At 41.7% G+C, this 22,618-nt stretch overlaps 1 protein-coding gene across 2 annotated transcripts in view; it reads right to left on the reverse strand.

Moving 5' to 3' along the window:
* Window positions 1–986: 986 nt before the first annotated feature.
* Window positions 987–22,618, reverse strand: part of LOC125435183 (RAB3A interacting protein) — a 30,706-nt gene continuing 9,074 nt past the window's right edge. For both annotated transcript variants that reach the window (XM_048501299.1, XM_048501300.1), the window contains exons 2-11: window positions 19,204–19,480; window positions 18,741–19,002; window positions 15,621–15,716; window positions 15,040–15,117; window positions 11,871–12,074; window positions 8,633–8,761; window positions 6,024–6,136; window positions 3,645–3,744; window positions 3,464–3,533; window positions 987–1,458 (exon numbers count right to left, since the gene is read on the reverse strand). In XM_048501299.1, coding sequence (XP_048357256.1) covers window positions 1,376–1,458; window positions 3,464–3,533; window positions 3,645–3,744; window positions 6,024–6,136; window positions 8,633–8,761; window positions 11,871–12,074; window positions 15,040–15,117; window positions 15,621–15,716; window positions 18,741–19,002; window positions 19,204–19,454 — 1,386 coding nt within the window. In that variant the 5' untranslated portion in view covers window positions 19,455–19,480 and the 3' untranslated portion in view covers window positions 987–1,375. The remainder of the gene's footprint in view (window positions 1,459–3,463; window positions 3,534–3,644; window positions 3,745–6,023; window positions 6,137–8,632; window positions 8,762–11,870; window positions 12,075–15,039; window positions 15,118–15,620; window positions 15,717–18,740; window positions 19,003–19,203; window positions 19,481–22,618) is intronic.

Genomic DNA, 22,618 nt, shown 5'->3' on the forward strand with positions numbered 1-22,618 from the left:
CTAAACTTCCATCTTCAGCTATATCTACTTATCTTCTTTATATGTAACCTTTCTACACATGGGGAACTAATCAACTTACATCATTCTCCTCTCCTTTGTCCTCCCAGAAACTCTGTGAGTACATTAAGTTGAAAGTAAATGACCGGCCCTGCATCACCTCATGCACTTCCATGGCAACTGGTGGTTTCAGCCTGGGTTTCCGAGACTCTAGGATGAAGCTCTAACTGCTACATCATTCTGGCTTTCATTTGGTGGCTGTTGTTGAATAGTAACAAGCTGCCAGGCCTAGGTAAATCATGCAAGGAGGGTAGTATCAAGTCACCCATTTGATGCCAGGTGAACCCTGATGTGTCCTCCCTCAAAGGTCAAAAAAAGCCCTGGAAAGGGTCCTGCCCCCGCAACACCCCCCCCCCAGCACTTTTTACTGATGAAAACTAAATCTAGAATTATGTTGTTTCCAAGCAACAGCCACTTACGTTTCTTAAAGATAAAGGCACTCTTTTAATCATTTGGGGTCTTTTAACCAATATATATATATACAAACATATATATAACCCATATATAGATACATACATACATATACATACATATATACACACATATGTATATACACGTACATATATTCATATATGCCTATGAATATATACACACACACACACAAATTTAAGTATCCTCAGATTTGGTTGTATTGACCATTAGAAAATACACTTGGGACCCTAAAAGGACTTGAGGGAGGCATCTCATTTCCCCTATCTTCACTATTTCTTCTTTCTCTTTCCTGAAATCTCCCATAGCTGTCTCCCCCTTTTTTTTTGCTTCCTTCTCTCTTTTATTCACCCAACAGCTAACCTACATTTATCTGCCCATTGTCTGCCCTCCCCACAGAAGCCTCTACCTAGGAAAACTATGACCTAGTTCTTATTCTGCATTGCCTATTTATCAAAGACAGATTCCAACAAGTTTTAGTAATGACAATACACAATATAGAAAGTTATTTCCATGATCTGCAGACAACATATTTCAAATATTACAGGGCTCAGGTTTTTGAGCTTTCATTTATTAAACTGAAACTCTACATTAAAAATCTCCAAAACAGAAAGAAAACACAAATACTGAATAGCATTTATTTAAATGTGCATTTCTCAACTGCAAATTACAATCACTAGTACACCTGAAAATGCTCTTGTATTTGCTTTCAATGGAACTATGTGCTTCATCCACACACAAGTTCATTTTGTTGATCTGCAAGAGTACAGAGTGCAATTTTCACAAAAGAAAAAGCCTTGGACCCGCTTGGAACTAAGTATCAGGTGACAAGGATATTCCGTCGTTTCGAAGATATGTACATCTATGAAAACCTAAGTATGCCTCTAGATTACAGCTCCTCTTTGAAGTATCCCAGTTTTGCCAGTGACATCTCTTTCCTTAGCTGCATAACCTCCCAAAACATCTGATCCACTGCACAAAAGGAAGACAGAAAAAGGACACTGCTGAAACAAAATTCATTTCATTAAAGGCTTTCTCTGCTGAATATGTTCTTTGTAACTACTGCCATACATTCCATCCTTCTACTAGAAAACACCCGACTTCCACCATTCTCCTTACTCTTGCCCCAAAATATTTAACACACTGAAGTTTTCTCAGACATATATAGACACTCCAGAAAATGCTGTTAATATTGTACAGCTCATATTGAATCAAAGAAGCATTGTGTATCTGGAATAGGATTGCTTACACTACGGCATTTTAGCAACTCCCGGAAAAAAAATGGGAAGGTATAGGGAATGGTAAGCACTGACATGTTTAATCTGGAACCAAGATTTTTGTAGAGAAAGAATACATTTGAGTTCTTGTATATACATAAAGGCAATACTTTTAAAAGAATTCAGCTGACAACCTCAAAAGGAGCTTTGCCACAAACTCAGGTCTAATGCATTTAGCATTAGGAAAGCATTCATCTCTCTGGAAACTGCCAATACTTTCACTGCCAGAAAAACAATTTTCTCCTAGGTCTCATTATTTGCACTGAAACACCCTGTCAAATGAGACCAGGGCCCTGCAGGACTTATCTCAATTCTGCAGAGCTCTTCCACCAGGTCTATGGTTGAGGGAAGCAACAGTTGAGTTATCTTGCTGGCCTCCCTCGTGCTTTTCTTTGTATTCCCTTTTTTTTCTTGTTTTTTTCCTTTGTTTCTTCCACTGGTATATACACACCATGTTGGACTTAATCCGGGGGTATTTTATTGTTTATCTTTATATTGTATTCCAGTGGTTCTCAACCTTCCTAATGCCGTGACCCTTTAATACAGTTCCTCATGTTGTGGTGACCCCCAACCCTAACATTTATCCATTTTACAGATGGAGACCAGTGATGCAGAGAGTCTTAGGCGACCCCTGTGAAAAGGTTGTTCGACCCCCAAAGGGATCACGACCAACAGGTTGAGAACGCACCAGGGGCGATGCACTAGGGGCACGCACAACGCACCAGGGGTGACGCACGAAGGGTTAATCTAATGTTGATCTTGATCCCTCCCACTGCTCCACCTCAGCTGCTTTTAACTAAAAATAGAAAAATACAGAAAGAACCATTAACAGTTTTTACAAGAAAGTAAAAACTATGGAAGAGTGGAGAATAATTCAGATCAGGGCTGTGGTACAGAACATGGAGTTTTAACATTTTTTTTTCACAGCGAAATTCACACACTGTTAGCTCAGGCGAGGTGGGGAAGTCTCTGCTCCCCCCCCCCCCCGGAATTACAGCACAGAGGTGTGTGCCAATTAAATCAGGAAAGTGATACAGGGGAAGGATTAAAAATTCACCCACTCCTACAAATGGCTCTGTATGGGGGCCTACAGTGGCTATCTACATCCCACACATTTAGAAAGATTTTTCTTACCATTTGCAGATAAACATTTTTAAAATATAGAACCTCAACAGTGAGTCACACTAGAAAGCCAACAATCCATCCTCTGATTCCTTTACCACACAGTCTCCCCAACAAAAAAGCAAATGAACTTCTTATATAGCACACATTAATATTCTAATTGTTTAAAAGTGAACACCTAATATACTTCCTATGAAAATCTTTACATTTGTTAATAATTACCAGATATAAAACACCAGAGTATTTCTATTTGCAAAAAATCTCATAAACCCTACTTCAGATTTTGACATGTCTTTAGCAAATCAGTTTGTTCTTGTCAGCTGTATGCTGATTTTTGGTGTTTCCAAATCAAGGTCAAAGTGAGCCACAGCCTCAGAGCAGATGTTAGTGATTTACAGTTATTAAGGACACAAATGTCTAAGATGTATTGCCAATAAGAACACAGGCAGTTGGGAGGTGATGGAATCCTCTAATCTACTGACAAGAGGCGATTTTGTCCTGCAACATTTTGTTAATGGTGATCAGGAAAAAACTAATTTCAGTCACTACATTTGTACTAGACGCAAATCCCGGCTTACCATCTTGCTGCTTCACAAGCCCCTGCTGAATATAGCGAATGTATGTAAAGAAGTTACATACAGATGTGATCTAAAAAAAAAGACATGTACTATTTTAATTTGAACTCACTTAATACCTTGAGTTACACAACTTTATGAAATACAAGCTCAGAATTCCATCACAGGAAAGCTTATTACTTACCCGATATCTACAAAAAGGAGAAACATAGTAGTAATTGCTTGAGTCTCCCAACTTGATTCTGTGCTTGCATATTTTACTTTGTCCACTAAGAGCACATTTCCTGTGTAAATGAAAATATAATTAAATCTACATAATTAAGAAACAGGATAATTTAAACAGTGAATCCTCCACCTGATTTTGCACTGCTATTTGCAGCCATGATTTGCAATTTCAAACCTACTGGATAATACCGTTTTCACACCAGTTCCCCATTATGCTCGTTGATTCCAAAAACTTTTAAAGCGCTTCAGGGACAACCTCAACTGTCCTTGATCTCTGTTATACATTTGCCTAATTTAATGTGCTGTGGTTAGGCTAAATGTATCCTTGAACAATGGTGCTCAGGACAGCCAGCTCCTCAGCTGTGAAATACACTTTTAGATATATTTCCAGTGATGGGATTCAAATAATTTAACTACCAGTTCTGGTGGTGGGATTCAAATAATTTAACAATTTGGTTGTTTACAAGCACCATTTTAACAACTGGTTCTGCCAAAGTGGTGCAAACCTGCTGAATCCCACCACTGGATAGTTCTATCTCATGACCAATATTTAAGAGCAACTGTGCTACCCACTGCCCTCAGCGCTTGACAACATGAGTTGCCTGCTGCATATACAGTACAGAAAAATCAATGGTGTCCCTTCATGAAGCGTACTACAAACTTTATAGTACAAATCACACAACTAAGTTTTTAAAAACTGACAGATAAACCTTGATTTTTTTCTTAGTGATACAATACAAGAATACTTGTCAAAATGACGAAATCAGAATTTTAGATGCAGTCCTTTTTTTTTTACTAGGACATATGGACTTATGAAACTGCCTTATGGGTAGTTAAACCACTAATCCATCTAATTTAATCTGCTCTAAGAAGCAGCTCTTCATCCTTTACTGGAGGCAGTAAAGCAGGGGTGGGCAGAACATCACTTGGGAGTAAACAGTCACACCAAGCAGTTAAAATAGCAGGACCACCCTTTCCCCATCAGCCTCTCCTTCTCCTTCATGTGGGCACTGCTGTTCCTTTGCTCTGGAGGAGAAAGGAGTGTGCTACTGACTTTTCCAATCTGCATTGAAGCAGCTATTTGCCTTTTCCAGGGAGAACACATAAATGTATTTTTTTCCCCTGCAACTTAAATTACAGTGTGGGGAAACATTTTGCTTTGGGAAGAGGCAAGCAGAGGCAAGATTTCCCTACCCAAGCATGACAGGTCTGCTCTGAAATGCTGTTATTTTATGCCATTTGGGGAGAAGTAGCTCCCAAATCATTTTAGGAGATAAACAGAGGCCCACTCCACACAAGCCAATAAACACAAATAGAAGGGGGGGGGGGCATTGAACAGATCCCACCCGTAAAGCAAGTCTGCCTCATGTTATTTCCCCCAAACTGCTTTCAAGTGAACAACCAAGCAGGAGGAGCTTTATTCAAATGAGCTTTCCTTTAAAAAAATTGTGGCTTACATCTGCATAGCCACACAGGTACAAATGGTCGTATTGTGGTATCATGAGACGTCAGCATGGCTGTGGGGGTTCATTTGTGCATGCCTGCATAACCACACATTGGTGGGAGATCAACTTAAAAAAAACAGGCATGCCTCCGTGCGAAGGCGCAAGAGCAACCCACATTGTTTCAATGGGCTCCAATCGCCTGCCTGCACAAATGCATGCGAACACAAAAACAGGAAAGCAGGTTACTTTATCCCGACTGCAACCCGTTATATATTTGCTGTGCGAAGGGGCCTAAGTTATTCTTAGAGACATAAAGTCTGCCCTCCCCCATGGTCCCCCACTGAATCTGGGACCTTCAACATGCAACATACATGCTCTGCCACAGAGCAATGGTTCATGGCTGATGAGAAGTATTTGCCTAAATATGCATGAAAACGTTACAGAAGTTGCATAATCTTTCTCCAGTCCCATAGAACTAGACCTACAATACTTTACACCTCAATTAACCTGTGCTGGAAAATTCTTCTTAAAAAGAAGGAACTATTTTTACATAGGTTACTATTTATTTTAAATTTTTGCTCTTGTTCCATGGAGTTCAATAGACTGCACAAGTCTACTTTGGAGAGCACAACACACTCAAACCCAATCCATATTCCTACTCTGCCACAGTGGCTGCCATTAGCACTGCCACGCCTACAGATGCTCCCTGCCTTAGTTACCACAGGACTGTGGCCAAAAGACTCAACTGCAAAGGGAATGATGTGGCTTTGACACCCTTTATAGCATTCTGTGAGCTTTCAGGAATGGCCAAAACCCATGTCAACCATGTCTTGTTAAAGGCCAGAATTAACGCCTGTCATCCACATAACAGGGTTCCTTCCATTAACACCTACTTTGGTCCTCCACATTCAACTGCAGAAGCTTTCACAAATCGAACAGGTTGCAAGCCAACTGGTTCAATGCTTAACGTGTTGTTTTCCACAGCCTCCAAGACAGCAGATGCCAACTGAAAAAGGTCCACAAAGAGAATTAGCAGTTTTGACACCACAGTTGAGGTTGCCTTTGTAACAGAGAACATTGCAATGCTCTGCTCAGAAATTCTCACTACATAGCAAGTTATTCAGGATAAAAAGCTGTCGTGCAGTGGGTAAGGACATAATTGGCCATGCAGTAAATCATTCTTTTTCAGCTGCAACCTATCCTTTCCAACCCCCACCCTGCAACTGAGATACTGGTCTTCTATATAGCTTCATTGTACCTTTTACTAAGACAACATAAATAAGAATTAGGAGTGCTTGGAAAAGCACTATTATAAAACCTCACACACTCTGAAAACATTTATGAACAGTTTCTTAATTCTACTTATCAGGCACATGCATAGTCCAAAGGAGGCCAATTCACATTCAGAACCCCCCCCCCAAAACATTCTGGCCAAGAAGCCCCGGCTGGAAAACAATAAGTAAGATTTTGTAGACTGAGCAGAGATGGAGCAAGGGGGAACTGAGACTACGCCACTGAGGCCGAGTTACAGGTATCAACTCAGTTTAGTGCTCAGTCACTCTTTGGAGGCAGCCTTTCTTTCCTAGAAAATACTCAGGTAACACCTTCATCCCAGCTAGCACAACTACTTTCAGAAAGTCCCACAAAGAAGAAGAATTTGGATTTATACCCCACCTTTCTCTCCTGTAAGGAGACTAAAGGTGGCTTACAAACTCCTTTCCATTCCTCTCCCCACAACAGATACCTTGTGAGGTAGTTGAGGCTGAGAGAGCTCTGAAGAACTGTGACTAGCCGAAGGTCACCCAGCAGCAATGTAGGAGTGCAGAAACACATCTGGTTCACCAGATAAGTCTCTGCCACTCAGGTGGAGGAGTGGGGAACCAAACCAGGTTCTCCAGATTAGAATCCACCTGCTCTTAACCACTACATCACGCTGGCTCTCCAGCTCTGCTTCTGTGGCAATGGTGAATTCTCAACCATACCCAATAAGCGCACTGCATGTTACAGGATTTTGCAATCAGACATGCAACAGAAGGCATCAGCAGCCAGCTGGAAATGCTGGGTAGTTCTTCACTAAGGTACAGTGTAGCTGGTCTCCCCAAGATGCTTTGCTAGCACAGGAATGAAGAAATGATGTGGGATGGGCAGGATATCAGCAGAAAAGCCACCCTAGATTACAATGCTAGGCATGGGATAGATGACTCTGGCACAGTTTCTACACCTGATCCCACTTCTCTCAAAATAGTGCTTACATTTCTGTGAAACCAAAGTATTTTGGGAACAAACACCAGGAACAAACACCTATGTTACTCTATTTTTTGTCCTCAAGTCACAGCTGATTTACAGCAGAAATTTTTAAATTGAACTATATTATTTAAATTGAACTATTAATTGAACTATATTATTAGTATTATTCAAATCTCATACAGTCACAAGGACAGTTTTTGCAAGACGTGTTCCCTAACAAGCAAGAATGGTTATTGAAGGTGTGGAAGACTATGAGAATGATGGGCGGTCCAACCCAGATGAGTGAGGGGGAACTCCATGGTGGCTGGAGACAGCATGGGGGAGGTGGCACCACACTGTCTCCAATGGAGCCGCAGGTGGCGCAACAAGTACCCGGGAAGAAAAACTCCACTGCCACCCAGAAAAGCTCCATTGAACAAAATTTCTTAAGCCATGTGTTTTTGTGGCATAAGTCAGAGTGCTGTGCCTGGGTATTGTTGGGCTAAAAGCCCAGTAGAAGCCAAGTAAAGTTGGCTCCACCCCTGGGAATGCCCCTGACTTATTTACTCCTCCCCACGTTGGTGTTCAGATTTGGCTGCCACGGTGCCCCTTTCACCAGCTGGGAAAGGACAAATGCTCTGGTACGGGCCTCTACCACTCCCAGAAGTAAATTCGGGCCACTCCATCTGGATTGGGCGGCAAGTTAATTATATTTCAGCAAGCTAGAAGTATTGAGTATGTAGATATAAGTTTGGTTCAATATTGAGAGGTAGATTTTTTTTATAAATGTTGCAGTCAATTTTTGAATGGTATGTAAAATATTGATGCTACTGGAACACGGAGTTAAAATATTACTGAGTTTGGATTTTGTATCTTATTTTTGTATTTGTTGGTAATTAACATCATGTAATGACTTTAATCCAAAGTTTCAGTGTTTAAATCTTTACCAACATTTAATCATCTGACATAAAAACAAAGACTGGGATTTGATGTGTTGTATATAATAACATGGCTTTTTTCCTGGTTCTCCTTCCTGCCAAAGCTCTGGTCACTAAAATGCTTCTCCTGAGGGTCCATTTGGAAGACGTGCTTGATGCAAGCAATTTATGCCCATTCACAACTGTGTCCTCTGCAACTGTGCCCTCTGCTGGTTCACATGGCTGTCTGGGTCACTGTCCTTAATATTAAGATGGACTATTAAAAGATTAGCTTTCCTAATTCCTCCGTCACTTACATCATCAGTCTAAAATAACAATGCAGGATTTTAAAACATTACCTCACTTTTTGAGAAAGTTAAACACGGGAAGATATCTTCATGGTAGATTTTGTCTAGGAAAGGGCACGTCCTGTCCATAGTGGGATCATCCTTCCAGGATCTGAATTCATTATACAAAGCTAAGTCAGCCTAACATAGAAACACAAAACCGAAAGAGTCAAAGTTTATCAACCTTCTAAGCAGCACCCGTTGTACCACTGTCTCCGTATTTCAATATCTAAGCTTAATCAGCACAATTTAGATGGGCTCCCATTAAGCTGTAAATGTTTCATTCATTATTGAAATCAGTGTTACTTTGGCTGAATTGCCCAACTGCAGATTCCAGACTCGGAGTTGCACAGCAGCCATCCTTTCCTACTACACCTAGGCTTTACAAAGAACTTTGGCAGGGCTTACTGGTTAGCTTTTTCGCTCTCCTAAAATCTTGATACATTTAGCAGGAACCAATTTACATAACTATGCAGGTAAGAAATAACTTTTTAACACCTCTGATTTTCTTTTTAAGCATATGGGGCAGCAATATTGAACAGGTAAAAATTTTCTTAATTCATAATTGGATTAAACCATTTTGTTCATATATCTGATGCAACCAAAGAACTTTGAAGGGAAAATGAAAGAAATGCCTTAGTTAAACTTCAAATATTCAATGCATACTTCACTAGATGCTTTTTTCCTATCCATTCTGCTGAGTTCAAAATTGTAACTGGAATCTATTCTAATTTCAACTTTATTAGGCATTTATGCAGACGAAATTGCTAGCTGCCAACTTCATTAAATTAATGTAAAAACTATTCTTGTTAAGTCAACATGTTTATTATACAAATGAAACGGACTTCCCCTGAACAGTCCATTACCATGAAGGGCCTTTCTCCTGGCAGGTGTAGGGCATCTCTATGGGTTGTTCCTTTCCCTTGCTTAGGAGGCAGGACTTTACTGGTTTTTTCTTCCACTTCCTCTTCACTCCCCCCCCCCCCCACCTTCAACTGCCAGTAACGGATTGACCACGCAAAACATGAACATGCATTCAGAAAACAAACTAGGAACTTGGATACAAACACATGAATACACATCCACTTAAACCTCTTTTTTTTTTAGCCTCAACTGTATAACCAACTCTGACTCATCCTTCCGGTAGACAACCTCAGGGAGGGCTGAGATGCCCTACGCCTGCCAGGAGAAAGGCCCTTCACGGTAAGTACCAATAGACCGTTCTCCTGGAGGCGTAGGGCATCTCTATGGGACATATCAAAGCAGAGTCCCGCTCCCTGGGTGGGAAATTAGTCTCCGGAATCATGACTCAACATCCTGGTGCCGAAGGCAGTATATTGCTCAGCCCAGGATTGAATCTTGTAGTGCTGTACAAAAGAGGACGTAGAGGACCAAACAGTGGCTTTACAAATGTCCTCTACCGACACCTGATAGCTTAACGCCGCATTAGTAGTGGCACTCCTGATTGAATGAGCCGTAATGCCCGAAGGCACTGACAGGTTTGTATTCTTGTAAGCCTCCGCGATGGCTAACTTCAGGTTCGCACTGATGGAGGCAGTGGACATCATCTGGCCAATATTTGGATGTGACACATTAATGAACATGCATTCAGTTTTCCTAATGGCTTCTGTCCTATGGATATATATCTTAAGAGCTCTATGCTCGTCTAAAGTATGCCACATTTTTTCCCTGTCCCCCACTGGGTTGGGAAAGAATGTAGGCAAGGTAATTTTCTGCGGCATGTGAAACCTGGAACAGACCTTAGGCTTAAAGGTAGGGTCGGTATGGAGTACGACCCTGTCAGGGTGGAATTTACAAAGGTTGGAACTAATGGACAATGCCTTAATCTCTGAAACCCTTCTAGTGGTTGTTACTGAAATAAGAAATAGTAATTTCATTCTGAGCCATCTGAGCTGAATAGATTGCAATGGCTCGAAGAGATGTTTCGTGAGTCCAACTAATACGGTGTGTAGATTCCACGAGGGAAAACAGTGCACTACCGCAGGCTGAGATTGACTCACTCCTTTAAGGAACCTCCAGATATCCCCATGGTCTGCCACTGGATATCCCATAGATCCCAACCATACAGTGGAAAGTAAAAACTATTCTTGTTAAGTCAACATGTTTATTATACAAATGAAACGGACTTCCCCTGAAAGGGTTATTTCCCTACTTTTTAAGCAGCATGAGGTTTTTCAGCCATGGAGATCAATTACTTCATTCATACCATAAAAACAGGTCTCTTAGACAACTAAATGCTAGAGGACAGAGGAAACTGCAAACATCATCTTCTGCACAATTATATTGCTAGCTGAAAGCACATGTGTGGAATAGATATTATGAAGGGGAACGTGGAAGTCATTGTGGCATGTTTATAATTTCCTCCATGTGATGAATGAACAGTCATATGGAAAGCCTGCATGCATGAATCAAACCTTTGACGAATTACCAGCTTCAGTTCTCAAGCAGCTGTCTGCTATTCACACAAGGATACATATTGCTCTAATAGCACATTTTTTCCACTTGTCACAACTTCAGTTGAAAAACTGCTGAGGTGCTGCAGCCGTATCCACAGAGAGCTGAGTCAGAACTCTATGGCTTTCCACATGAATACACTCCAGGGGACAGTGAGGGGGCATCCCGTGGGGTCTGGCCACAATACAACCATCCCTCCTCTTTTTTAACTCTTCCTTTTTCTTCATTTAAACATTTTTCTTCATTTTGTCTAAAGCAGGGGTAGGGAACCTGCGGCTCTCCAGATGTTCAGGAACTACAATTCCCATCAGCCTCTGTCAGCATGGCCAATTGGCCATGCTGGTAGGGGCTGATGGGAATTGTAGTTCCTGAACATCTGGAGAGCCGCAGGTTCCCTACCCCTGGTCTAAAGGCTTTCATGCTTTCCAAAATAACTTTATTGACACAAAATTGTTACCCATGAGTGGCCATTTCTGTAACTAGGATATATTCTGGAGTTATTTAACAGATATTTCTATAGGCTTTTAACTGTTTTAAAAACAAGATATCTTAAGTCAAATCAGAAACAAGCGTTTGTCTAAAAGTTTTTGATTAGACTCTACTGCATTTCCAAGTTAGCCTAACTCTTCACTTTACCTGTACAATTACACAACTGCATTAACAACTAATTATTTGGAAGCAACCACATGCTGTTGTAATTGCACATTCCCTAGAGGTCTTCCAATGCACTCTTACCATACATTCCATTATTCAGTCTCCACAATTATCAAAGTACCTCTTTGCAGTCTTTCACAATTGGCTGTACCATGGCGAGGTCCTGGTTATTGAGACCCATTGCACTGCTTGTACTCTTGTTCCTCGTATGGCCTTTTTTGAAAGTAGTCTTTCCACCAGACTCAAGTGTTTTTGTCGGGGAAGTTGGGGAAGTTGACAACACTAAGGTTTTCAGTGCTGCTACTTCAGCTTGAAGGACATCAATCTAAATGTTAAGAGAAAGACCACTGATTTACAACCTACACAAAATTGATGAACTGTGTCCAGTTCTGGTCGCCGCATCTCAAAAAGGATATTGAGGAGATAGAAAAAGTGCAGAGAAGGGCAACAAGGATGATTGAGGGACTGGAGCATCTTCCCTATGAAGAGAGGCTGCAGCGTTTGGGACTCTTTAGTTTGGAGAGGAGGAGGCTGAGGGGGGATATGATTTTGTCGGGGAAGTTGGGGAAGTTGACAACACTAAGGTTCCAAAATTATGCATGGGGTAGAAAATGTTGACAGAGAGAAATTTTTCTCTCTTTCTCACAATACTAAAACCAGGGGGCATTCATTGAAAATGCTGGGGGGAAGAATTAGGACTAATAAAAGGAAACACTTCTTCACGCAACGTGTGATTGGTGTTTGGAATATGCTGCCACAGGAGGTGGTGATGGCCACTAACCTGGATAGCTTTAAAAGGGGCTTGGACAGATTTATGGAGGAGAAGTCGATCTATGGCTACCAATCTTGATCCTCCTTGATCTGAGATTGCAAATGCCTTAACAGACCAGGTGATCGGGAGCAACAGCCGCAGAAGGCCATTGCGTTCACATCCTACATGTGAGCTCCCAAAGGCACCTGGTGGGCCACTGCGAGTAGCAGAGAGCTGGACTAGATGGACTTTGGTCTGATCCAGCTGGCTTGTTCTTATGTTCTTATGTTCTTATGATGAGAAAGGATGCATTTGTTTTTATTGTAATGGATTATTTGTGTTGAGAAACATCATGACATATGATATTGCCCCAGAAGTTCTACAACAGGAATGAAGTATGGTATAGGTACATGTCCAAGACCAAAGAAGACTTGAAAGAGTCACAGTCAACAAACCAGTGGCAGGGCTATAATCCTAGGGAGCAACTCTGCAGCAATTCCAGTACCACTCAAAGAACTCTGAAATCAGTCACATGAAATTTAAAATGAAATTTTACAGTTATTTATTTAGATAGAATCATAGAATCATAGTACATAGATGTATTTTAGAGTTATGAGTTAAACTAATTATAGCGATTAGGGACACCACAGAAAAGACACTGTTGTTGTACAGCATTGTATAGATGAACAAGCAACAAAGAAAAACTAACATTAGCCCCACAAGAGTATACATTTTCAAAGGATCTCCATGTGTGTCCAATCTGATTTGTCCCATTCTCTGCCACCTGAACTTGAGCAGTTTTCCCTACTGCTTCATGGGTGAACTTCTATGTAAAGCAGGATGCTGACAAAACACTAGGTCCTAGGAGGACATGTTTGAGCAGTATTCCCCAGTACTAATAACAGCAGGTAAACCCTCAGAGTTTGGGAAATCCCTCTTTGTGCAAAGTGTTCCCAAAGTGAACCATTGTATTATTATTATTAGTTTATTATTTTATTTGGGTTGTATGCTGCCCTTCTCCTGACAGGCTCAGGGCAGCTTCCATCATATAAAAAAATAACAATTTAAACATAGATGCAGCAAATATATCACCCCTGCAGAGATTCTGACCCATGGCAATTTTATACTTTAAGTGTGTGTGACCTTTCCCAGAACCAGAAATAACTGGAGCACATCTTAATTTCAGAGTTGTTAGAGCACAACAGTAGAACCAGTGTGTGACATAGTGGAACTGGGCTACCAGAGAGAGATGGCTCAGTATTAAAGCTCTCCAGGACAATAACGCTGCAGGATATCTGCCAAGGTGTTCATTAGGGAGCAGAGTTGCTGGTACATCAACAGAATGTCCAGCCTAACTAGGTCTCAATCCCAACACATATATTCAAGGCTGGAATTATCGTCCCAATAGAAGTCTCCAGAAGTAGTGAGTTTTTTTAGACAATCAGTTCTGATTCCATATTATACTAATACAGCAGTAAGATTCCAGCTGAACCCAAATGGGCTAAAATCAGTCCCCAGTGTAAACTACACAGTGAAGCATACCAGATCAGCTGCTTTCAGATCAAATTGTGGAGGACAGCTACTTTATTAACTATGATAACATCCCTAGTTACAGACTGAGATAATAGATTCTGACATCACTGAAGCTGGAAAGAAAATGAGACCCAAATATTTTCTCATGCACAATAACCATAATCATAGCCCCACAATGCTGAGACTCATTCAAGGTCCTCTACTGTATTCCTTGAAATCCCTGTTTGTTACTAACACTGGAAGAATGAAAGCCTCTCACAATCCTCTTATTCTTTAGGAGCTTCCTAACTCCCACTTATGCTATTGAAACGAACATGCCTCATTCCTCTGCAGAGAAAATCAAGTATCTCTGTTCCAACACTGGTAAAAACATATTATCAGGCAACTCTTTCCAAAGCTGTGGTAAACACTGTGAAGATGGGCCAGGTCTATAGCTTTCTGTCCAAGAGACTTGTCCATTTGTCTCTCACTTGCATAAGATTAAAAAGAAAAACTTACGCTTGAGGCATTATTTCCCTTCAAGAATTCTCTAGCTGTGAACAATTTTAACAGAGTTTACTACTTTCAACTTGCCATTGAACAAGAAAGCGAGAAAAATCTCTAATGGCGAAAGCAACAAGAAAGAAGCATTCTAAATAAAATCCAGAATGTTCAGATGAGACTACTCTCCAGCACTAGCTGTGAGCATAGCCTGGAACTTCCCACATTGTTCAAATACTTACATAGGTTACAGGGATGAGAATTCAATATGAAGTGGTTCTTCTGAAAATTAACATCATGGAGAAATACTATGTACATAAATAGAAGTTTCTTTGTAAACTGCTTTTGCATCTAAAATATATCAACATGCTTCTTTAACCTTCACAAGCTCAAACAGAGGTCTGGGGGCCTTCAGGGAGATCATACTTGAAATTATAACTCAGAGCATGCATGTGAAACTCTCTGGAACCCAGCCCACAACATTCATGAGCAACTTTGCCTTAAACAACAAGCAACCAAAACTCACTTTTCCTTGTGCTTCTTTCAACTGCTTCTCTGCTGTGGCCTGCTTTATGTTTGCTTCTCTCACCATTTTATGCGCTTCCTATAAAGCAAAATGTCTACATTATATTATTAACACAAATATCCTGAAAATAGTATTCGATGACAATAAAGAATGTTATTCCTTTGTTTTTTTAAAAAACAACTGAGACAGGAAGCGTTCATTCAGGGTTACTGAGTGCTGGTCACATGACATATGACCCTTGTGAGGGAAGCTACCTGGAAGAAAACATAACACTGGAACTATAATACAAGAGTCTGATTCAGATAGAAACACCACTTTTTGGCTTGTTTATGTGGGAAACCATTAAGTTGTTTGAAGAGGCTCTCCTACAGGCTTTCAGATTTCATTCGCAACACCGTAACCTCTCTTTCCAGGAATGCATATGCACTTCAACACGATCTGAAGTCTCCCCACCTGTGGAGTGAGCGGCTTCCTTTTTTTACAAGCTATTTTTCATACATGCATTTCGAAGGCGAAAACACCCAAGTGCTATGCAGAAGAGCCTCCACGTTATTACATTACACCAAAGTGTTCAAACGCACCTCAAATAAACTAGCAGTAAGTTCTTCCAATTCCTGTCCAAGTTGGTCACGCACTTTAGAAAGTCTTTCACATTCTTCATCTTTTAACTTCAGCTCCTACAAAAAATTGAAATTTTAGTCCAATAGTGCAAAAACTATGGCATTTCAAAACTTGCAGAAGTCTGTGGAACAGTTAAAATTACCAAATAAAGGCTTTTCACAGCCATCATAAAGACTACTGGTGCTGGCAAATAGTTTTGGCATGATTACACACTTTGAGGCATCTAAATGTCTAGCCACAGACATCCAGGAAAACAGCCAATCCTCTCACAAGGCCCACCTGGTATCACAAGAAGGCAAAAAGTATCCTGCAGCAGCAGGGATCAGTGCAGCACCAACTGTTCCCATCGCAAGCTGTCACAAGGTGATGTGAAACCGTCACTATGGATTGCTACACCCCTGCTCTTAAGATGATTCTGCATGCAGTAAGAAGAAGAAGAGTTGGATTTATATCCCCCATTTCTCTCCTGTAGGAGACTCAAAGGGGCTTACAATCTCCTTGCCCTTCTCCCCCTTACAACAAGCACCCTGTGAGGTAGGTGGGGCTGAGAGAGCTCCGAAAAGCTGTGACTAGCCCAAGGTCACCCAGCTGGCGTGTATGGGAGTGCACAAGCTAATCTGAATTCCCCAGATAAGCCTCCACAGCTCAAGCGGCAGAGTCAAACCTGGTTCCTCCAGATTAGAGTACACCTACTCTTAACCACTACGCCACTGCTGCTCTCTTAAGCCATTCTCCCCTCTCCCACCTCTGGTGGATTAGCTGGCACTGAATACATCATCCAGCAGCCCAATCAGGGATGCAAATGGTTATCTTCTTAGTGAACCATGATTTACACACAATGGGTCTAGGCAGGTACCAATTAATGCCACCCCTACCAATCATCCATGCTACATATGGGCAGAACAGACACTGGACCTCCAAAACAGCAGTTATGTACAAGTACAAAATTACATGGAACAAGGAAAGTTGGGTTTAGGGTGGCTAGATTAGCTCTCAAAATGGCAGCTGAGCTATGGGGAAGGAAAAATGAAAAAAATGGAAGCTGCCTGACATAGAGTCAGACCAACAGCAGCTCTCCCGGGTCTCAGGCAAAAGTTATTTCACATCTCCTGCTACCTGACCTTTTAATTCAAGATGCAGGGGGCTGAACCTGGGACCTCCTGCAGATTGCCTACTGCTGTGCCATAGTGCCCATCCCCTCCAGGTGGCCCGGCTTACAGCATGTAAAACACAAGTATCTGTGCTCTTACAGAGATCATTGGTCAAAGCAGTCCATTGCCAGTTGTTGCAGTTGCCCACAACTCTAGATGCTACTGTCCCCATCACTGTATTACTTTTGTCATTGCTGCGGTTGACTAGACAATGGATCCCAAAGAGCTTGTGCCCGTCCAAACAGCTGCTGTTTCTTGCAACACACTTAAGTCAGAATTCTATTCATATTTTTGTATATCTGCACAGTCCGAAGCCACAAATTGATTGAGTAAAAGTGAAATAATCACATTTTTAAACTGCCAACACAGGTACAGCTAAAAATATACAGCACTAGAGGGCAGTGACAGACCAATCCCAATGTAATTACAAGAGAAGGCTGCAGATAAAGTATTCTGAATTCACTCAACAGAGAGCAGAGTAACTACCCAAAGAGGTAGTAACTACCCAAGAGTAACTATCCAAAGATATAACAAAGAAGGACAACGATACCTTGGGGAGCCACCAAGACAATCTCACAACAAGCCATAAGGCTGAGTATTATTACATCACCTTCCTTCCGAGGATGGCAAACCTCTTTACTAAAGAATCTGTCTCAGCAGAATTGCAAAGTGGCAAAGTGTCTCATTTTCAAAACACACAAAGCAGAGCAGCATTGGCCAAGGAACACACTTCAGGCTGTAATCCCTAACACACTTCCTCTGAAAGAAACTTATTTACATCAATAGGGTTTCTCCAGACTAAGCAGCTTGAAGCTTGTGACAGGAATAATCTTGATTTAATAGCAAAGCTGGCAGAAAACAGCAAGCAAGAGGATTGTTTTGTTCTCTTTATGTGTGTTCCTAAAATTCCAATGCCAGTATTGTGCAATATTTCAACCATGTATGGTCACAAGTGATTTTTACGCAGAAGAAGAAAATAATGTATCTTGGCTTTGTTTTTAAAGATTTGCTTCCAGCTACTTCTAAAATTAAAAAAGTCACAAATCTATCATGTATTTAACCCCACCCTTCCTTCAAGAATCTTAGGACAGAGTAAATGTTTCTTGTTGCCTCCATTTTATTATCACCACAGATTTGTGAGGTAAATTAGGAAGAGAATGTGACTGGTACAAGGTCATCCAATGAGATTCAAGGCTGTGTGAGTTTTGAACTTAGTCATGCTTAAAACACTCTAACCATTACACTGAGCATAGACTTAACACTATAAGCAAGGAAACACAACTTCAAAATATCAAGAAATAAGAATATTTATCATCTAGAAAAATGAAGCAGAAGGCAGACAAGGTGATCTTCATGAACACTGCCAATAATATAATGTTCTTAAACTCTGTTATTTAAATTGAATAAAATAAAATGCCTGTTAAAAATTAATATTTAAACAGTTAAAATAAAACATTTACAGGGTAGTGGGTCTTTTTTTTCTTAAAACATCAAAGCAACCAAAATTGTGTACAAGGGAAAGTGGAATATTTGAACTCACTGGGCAAACTAACAAATATGTGCACTGTTTATTCTGCTTCTGTTATTCACAGGGAGGGGATGTATAGAAGTGGCACACCTTACACCAACCTCTGAAGAAATAAATCTCATTCTTATTCCCTTACTTCACCAACCAATCGCTACCTCCCCAGTTTCTGAGATTCTAGACACTGACTATCCACTTTTTATTTGAGTATATTCACAGTGAAAATTTCCAGCGATGTGACTGGGGAGGGCGAGTTTGGTTTTTCTAATCAAAGCTCAGATTCTCAGGAAGCCAAACTTTTTGCCCAATGCTATAATTCTGTACTTGCGCAAAACTGCAAATGATAGATGGCCTTCGTCCATATGCTACAAATACAAAAATGTGCAATATATATTGACTCTTACCCTTTGAGCTTTAGCAAGTTCCTCCTTCAATCTTTCATAACCCTTCTCTCTCACTTCCAATACAGATGGGCTCCGCAGGTGAGAAAGACTGTCGGTGCTAAATCCCAGAACATCTTCACTTCCTTCAGCAAAATCTGTTAGTGCAGCACCCCGCAAAAATTCTCTCTCTGCATTACTGCTTTCCTTTCGGGAATGATCATGTTTGGATGATCCACCTTGGGGTCCAGAGGTAGAACAAGGTACGGTTTCCGTGACATTGATGCTAGGGGAGAAAAAAAGCATAATCTCATTTAGCAATGTCTATGCCAATAAAAGCTTGCTGCTTCTTCATTTAGCAATGAAACTTTCACAGTTGTGGCCAATTGTAAAGCATACTTAAAATAAAATCCAAACACACAGACTTTGTGAGTTAATTACAAAAATGTGTTCCATATCAACAGAAAGGCAGTGTTGCACAACCAACCTGATACCTGCTGTTTCTGCACAGTTTAGGTGCCTGGGAGATGAATAAACAGGTTGCGTAGGCAGATCAGAAACATTCAGAGCACTAGGCTGAATAGGCGTCGAGGAAACAGCAGAAGGATGAAGTCGGTAAATAACTGTGGGTGAGGTAGTTTGTTCACAAGTCTTAGATTCATATACTCCCAAAAGATCTGGAGTAGTGGGTGAAGCTAGATTTACTTCATGAAAACCTTCCAAAGTGTCATTGGCCATAATAAACCACTCATCATATGGTAACCCTAAAAAGAAAAAAAATGAATTGCTGCATTAGGCATTTTAGCCATTCTTGAATGTCACACAAGAAAATGCCAAAGTGTTACACAAGGATCGCTTGCAGTCTAAGCCAAAACTCAGCACATTTTATATCACCAGCTGGCAACTGTGTGCCAACTTGAAATACAAAGGCAACAATGGAGGAGGGTGGCACTGCACTTCTAACCTTTCTTTTAGAGAGTGTAACTCAACCCCTTCAAACAGTCTGGTCCAGACAGTTAGCTGCCACCTGATGCAACTCCCCACCCCCCACCTCCATATCAAATATGTCTTGAGGCTTTAGGTGTTTTTCAGTAATATGGGCAGCTGCATTTAGAAAAAAGACTTGGAACATACACTGAGAGGATGTAAACAACTTATTATAAACTAGCGGGGCCCGGACATGTGTTGCTGTGGCTTATTGTGGTGAAATGGGAAAGGAACAGTAGCAGCGAATCAATTGCAGAGGCCAGCAGTACGTGCTCATGCAAACACGCAGCCTGTTACTGTGCAATGTCAGTGATGTATGTGCCCGCATTCCTTGGGCGGGGGGAATGGAAAGGCACCCCTCCCACACATCTAGGCTGGCTGGTCATGATCCTTTACCTGGGAGTAAGTTTGGTTGGTGGCAATGGCTGTCGCTTCTGAGGAAACCCTCTGAGGGGCGCGACGCAGCCATTCAACATATGTCATGGTTGCTGTACCGAGCTTACTCCTGAGAAATGCGTGCCTGGTTTTCTTAACTGTAACCACAGTATTCAGGGAATCTAGGGTGCTTGGCCCTTGCATGTTGCCCCTCACTTCACTCCCTCACTTCTCTTCCCTTGCATGCCACCCCTCCCCTCCCTCCCTTCCCTTTCCCTCCGCTAGGGTGGGTGGGTCATATCAAGATGCTGGGCCCCCTGCCTCCCCTCCCTTGCATGCCACCCCTCACTCTCTCCCTTCTCTCCCTTCTCTTCCCTTGCATGCCTCCCCCTCTGTCCCTTTCCTCTCCCACCCTCTCTTCCCTTGCATGCCACCCCTCCCTCCCTCTCCCTCCCTTCCCTCTCCCTCATGTGTATGTGTGTGTATGTGTTTCACTTCCACTCGAGTTACTGCCCATGTGCTGTTTCCACTGCTCCTATCTGGCCATCTGAGTGACCATTCTAAGCTGCACGAACATTCTAAGGGTGACAGTTACACACAGGCAGCAGTTACTGAGTTATACTGTCATCAACAAAAACACTGTTAGTTTTTTATATATATAGATGACATAATGTTTACAGCACTGCAAGTAAATATCTATCCATATTTTACAGTTGTGCACTGTCCTACTGTTCAGCCAGCAAACACTAGAATGAGGGGGGAATAAATTCATAACCTTCACTGAAATAAGACAATCCCAATAACGGAGAAAGAGTTCCATCCCCAAGTGGCATTCATTCCTCCCTGTTTGAAAGAAGCATGTTAGTAGTTAGTGACCCAATTGTGCATGGAGCACCTTCAGCAATTCTCCTGGCCCAGCAGCACCATTGCAGTGGGGTTTACTCATATTTCCCACTACCTGCTGTGCAGCTTGTCTCCTACACTTCAGGCTCACTCCCCCATCAAACACAAGATTCAAAATTGTTAGCTTTTTAAAAGTCCTTTAAATGTAATATCGATATTCTTCATATCAATATTGTGCAGGCTGCTAGCATTGTTCTGGGGGTTTTTTTTAGGGAAATGTTGGTCATCAATCCCTGCAAGGAGTGAGGGGAGGCAGTCTCCCACAACAAACTTCATGGAAGAGCAGAGATTTGAACCTGGGTCTGCCAATTTACATTTTGACCTCCAGGAGTGTCTATCTTAAGTTTTACAAGCTGTTTTTACATTTGCAGACATAAATGAGAGACCATTTACACATAGTGCAAAAGATACCCACAAGAAAAGGAACGTCTTTCTTCAAGATACTGAGATCCCTATTAAAGTGTCAGGAAGTTATCAAAAAGGAACCAAAACAAGCTACAATTTACGCTTTAATTCTATCAACAAAGTGAAAGTTATGAGATGTCAATTACTCATCGCTTGTTCACATTATCTAATGCCCCGAGATAACCTCTAAAACATTCTTCAGATTCAGGGTTGACAGAAGCTGCAAACTAAGGGAAGACTCTATGAATAACAAACAGGCTGGACTTGTCTCTGAATAAGTGATATTACAGACATCTTCAGGTCAGCAGAAACTAAAGCACAGTCACCGAGGGTAACACTGGTGGAAAAACTAATCTTACTTTCGTACAAAGGACATATACCCATACATATTCAGAATAGTGGAGACACCTAGTATATAAGTCCATACTACATTTGAAAATCATACACTAAAATCTTAGGAGAGTAAGTATGGTTGCTTTTAAAACACAAATCTTATACAGCTCATAACAGAAACCAATCACAGTCATTCTCATTATGTCAACAGCAATTGTTCCACAGACATACAACTTTTCTCCATTTCCTATCAACATTAAGTGTTCCACATCCTTTTCTAATGCACTATGTGTTAATTCTTTTTTTTTTCATTTCTAATATATACTAATATATACACTAATATAAACCTGGACCTGGCCCACCCATCCTAGTAGGGGGAGGGACGGGAGGGGTGGCACACAAGGGAGGGAAGGGAGGGGGCCCGGCATTTGGACATGGCCCACCCACCCTAGTGGAGGGAGGGGAGGGATGGAGGGGTGGCATGCAAGGGAGGGAAGGGGAGGGGGCCTGGTACCTGGACATGGCCCACCCTTGCGGAGGGAGGGGAGGGGGAGGGAGGGAGGGGTGATATGCAAGGGAGGGAATGGAGTGAGGGGTGGCATGCAAGGGAGGGGAGGGAAGGGGGCCCAGCATCTGGACCTGGCCCACCCACCCTAGTGGAGGGGAAGGGAGGTGAGGGAGGGGTGGCATGCAAGGGAGGGGAGGAAAGGGAAGGGGGTCGGCACATGGCCTTGGCCCACCCACCCTAGCAGGGGGAGGGGGAGGGGAGGGAGGGGTGGCATGCAAGGGAAGGTGAGGGAAGGAGGGGTGGCATTCTTTCCAACCCAGTTTTATTATAATGTCTTGCCAAGCTGTGCTCCTAAAACATATGATTAATTGAACAGTGTTTCTTGGGGTTC

Source organism: Sphaerodactylus townsendi, linkage group LG06, assembly GCF_021028975.2.
Source record: "Sphaerodactylus townsendi isolate TG3544 linkage group LG06, MPM_Stown_v2.3, whole genome shotgun sequence".
Lineage (NCBI taxonomy): Eukaryota > Metazoa > Chordata > Lepidosauria > Squamata > Sphaerodactylidae > Sphaerodactylus > Sphaerodactylus townsendi.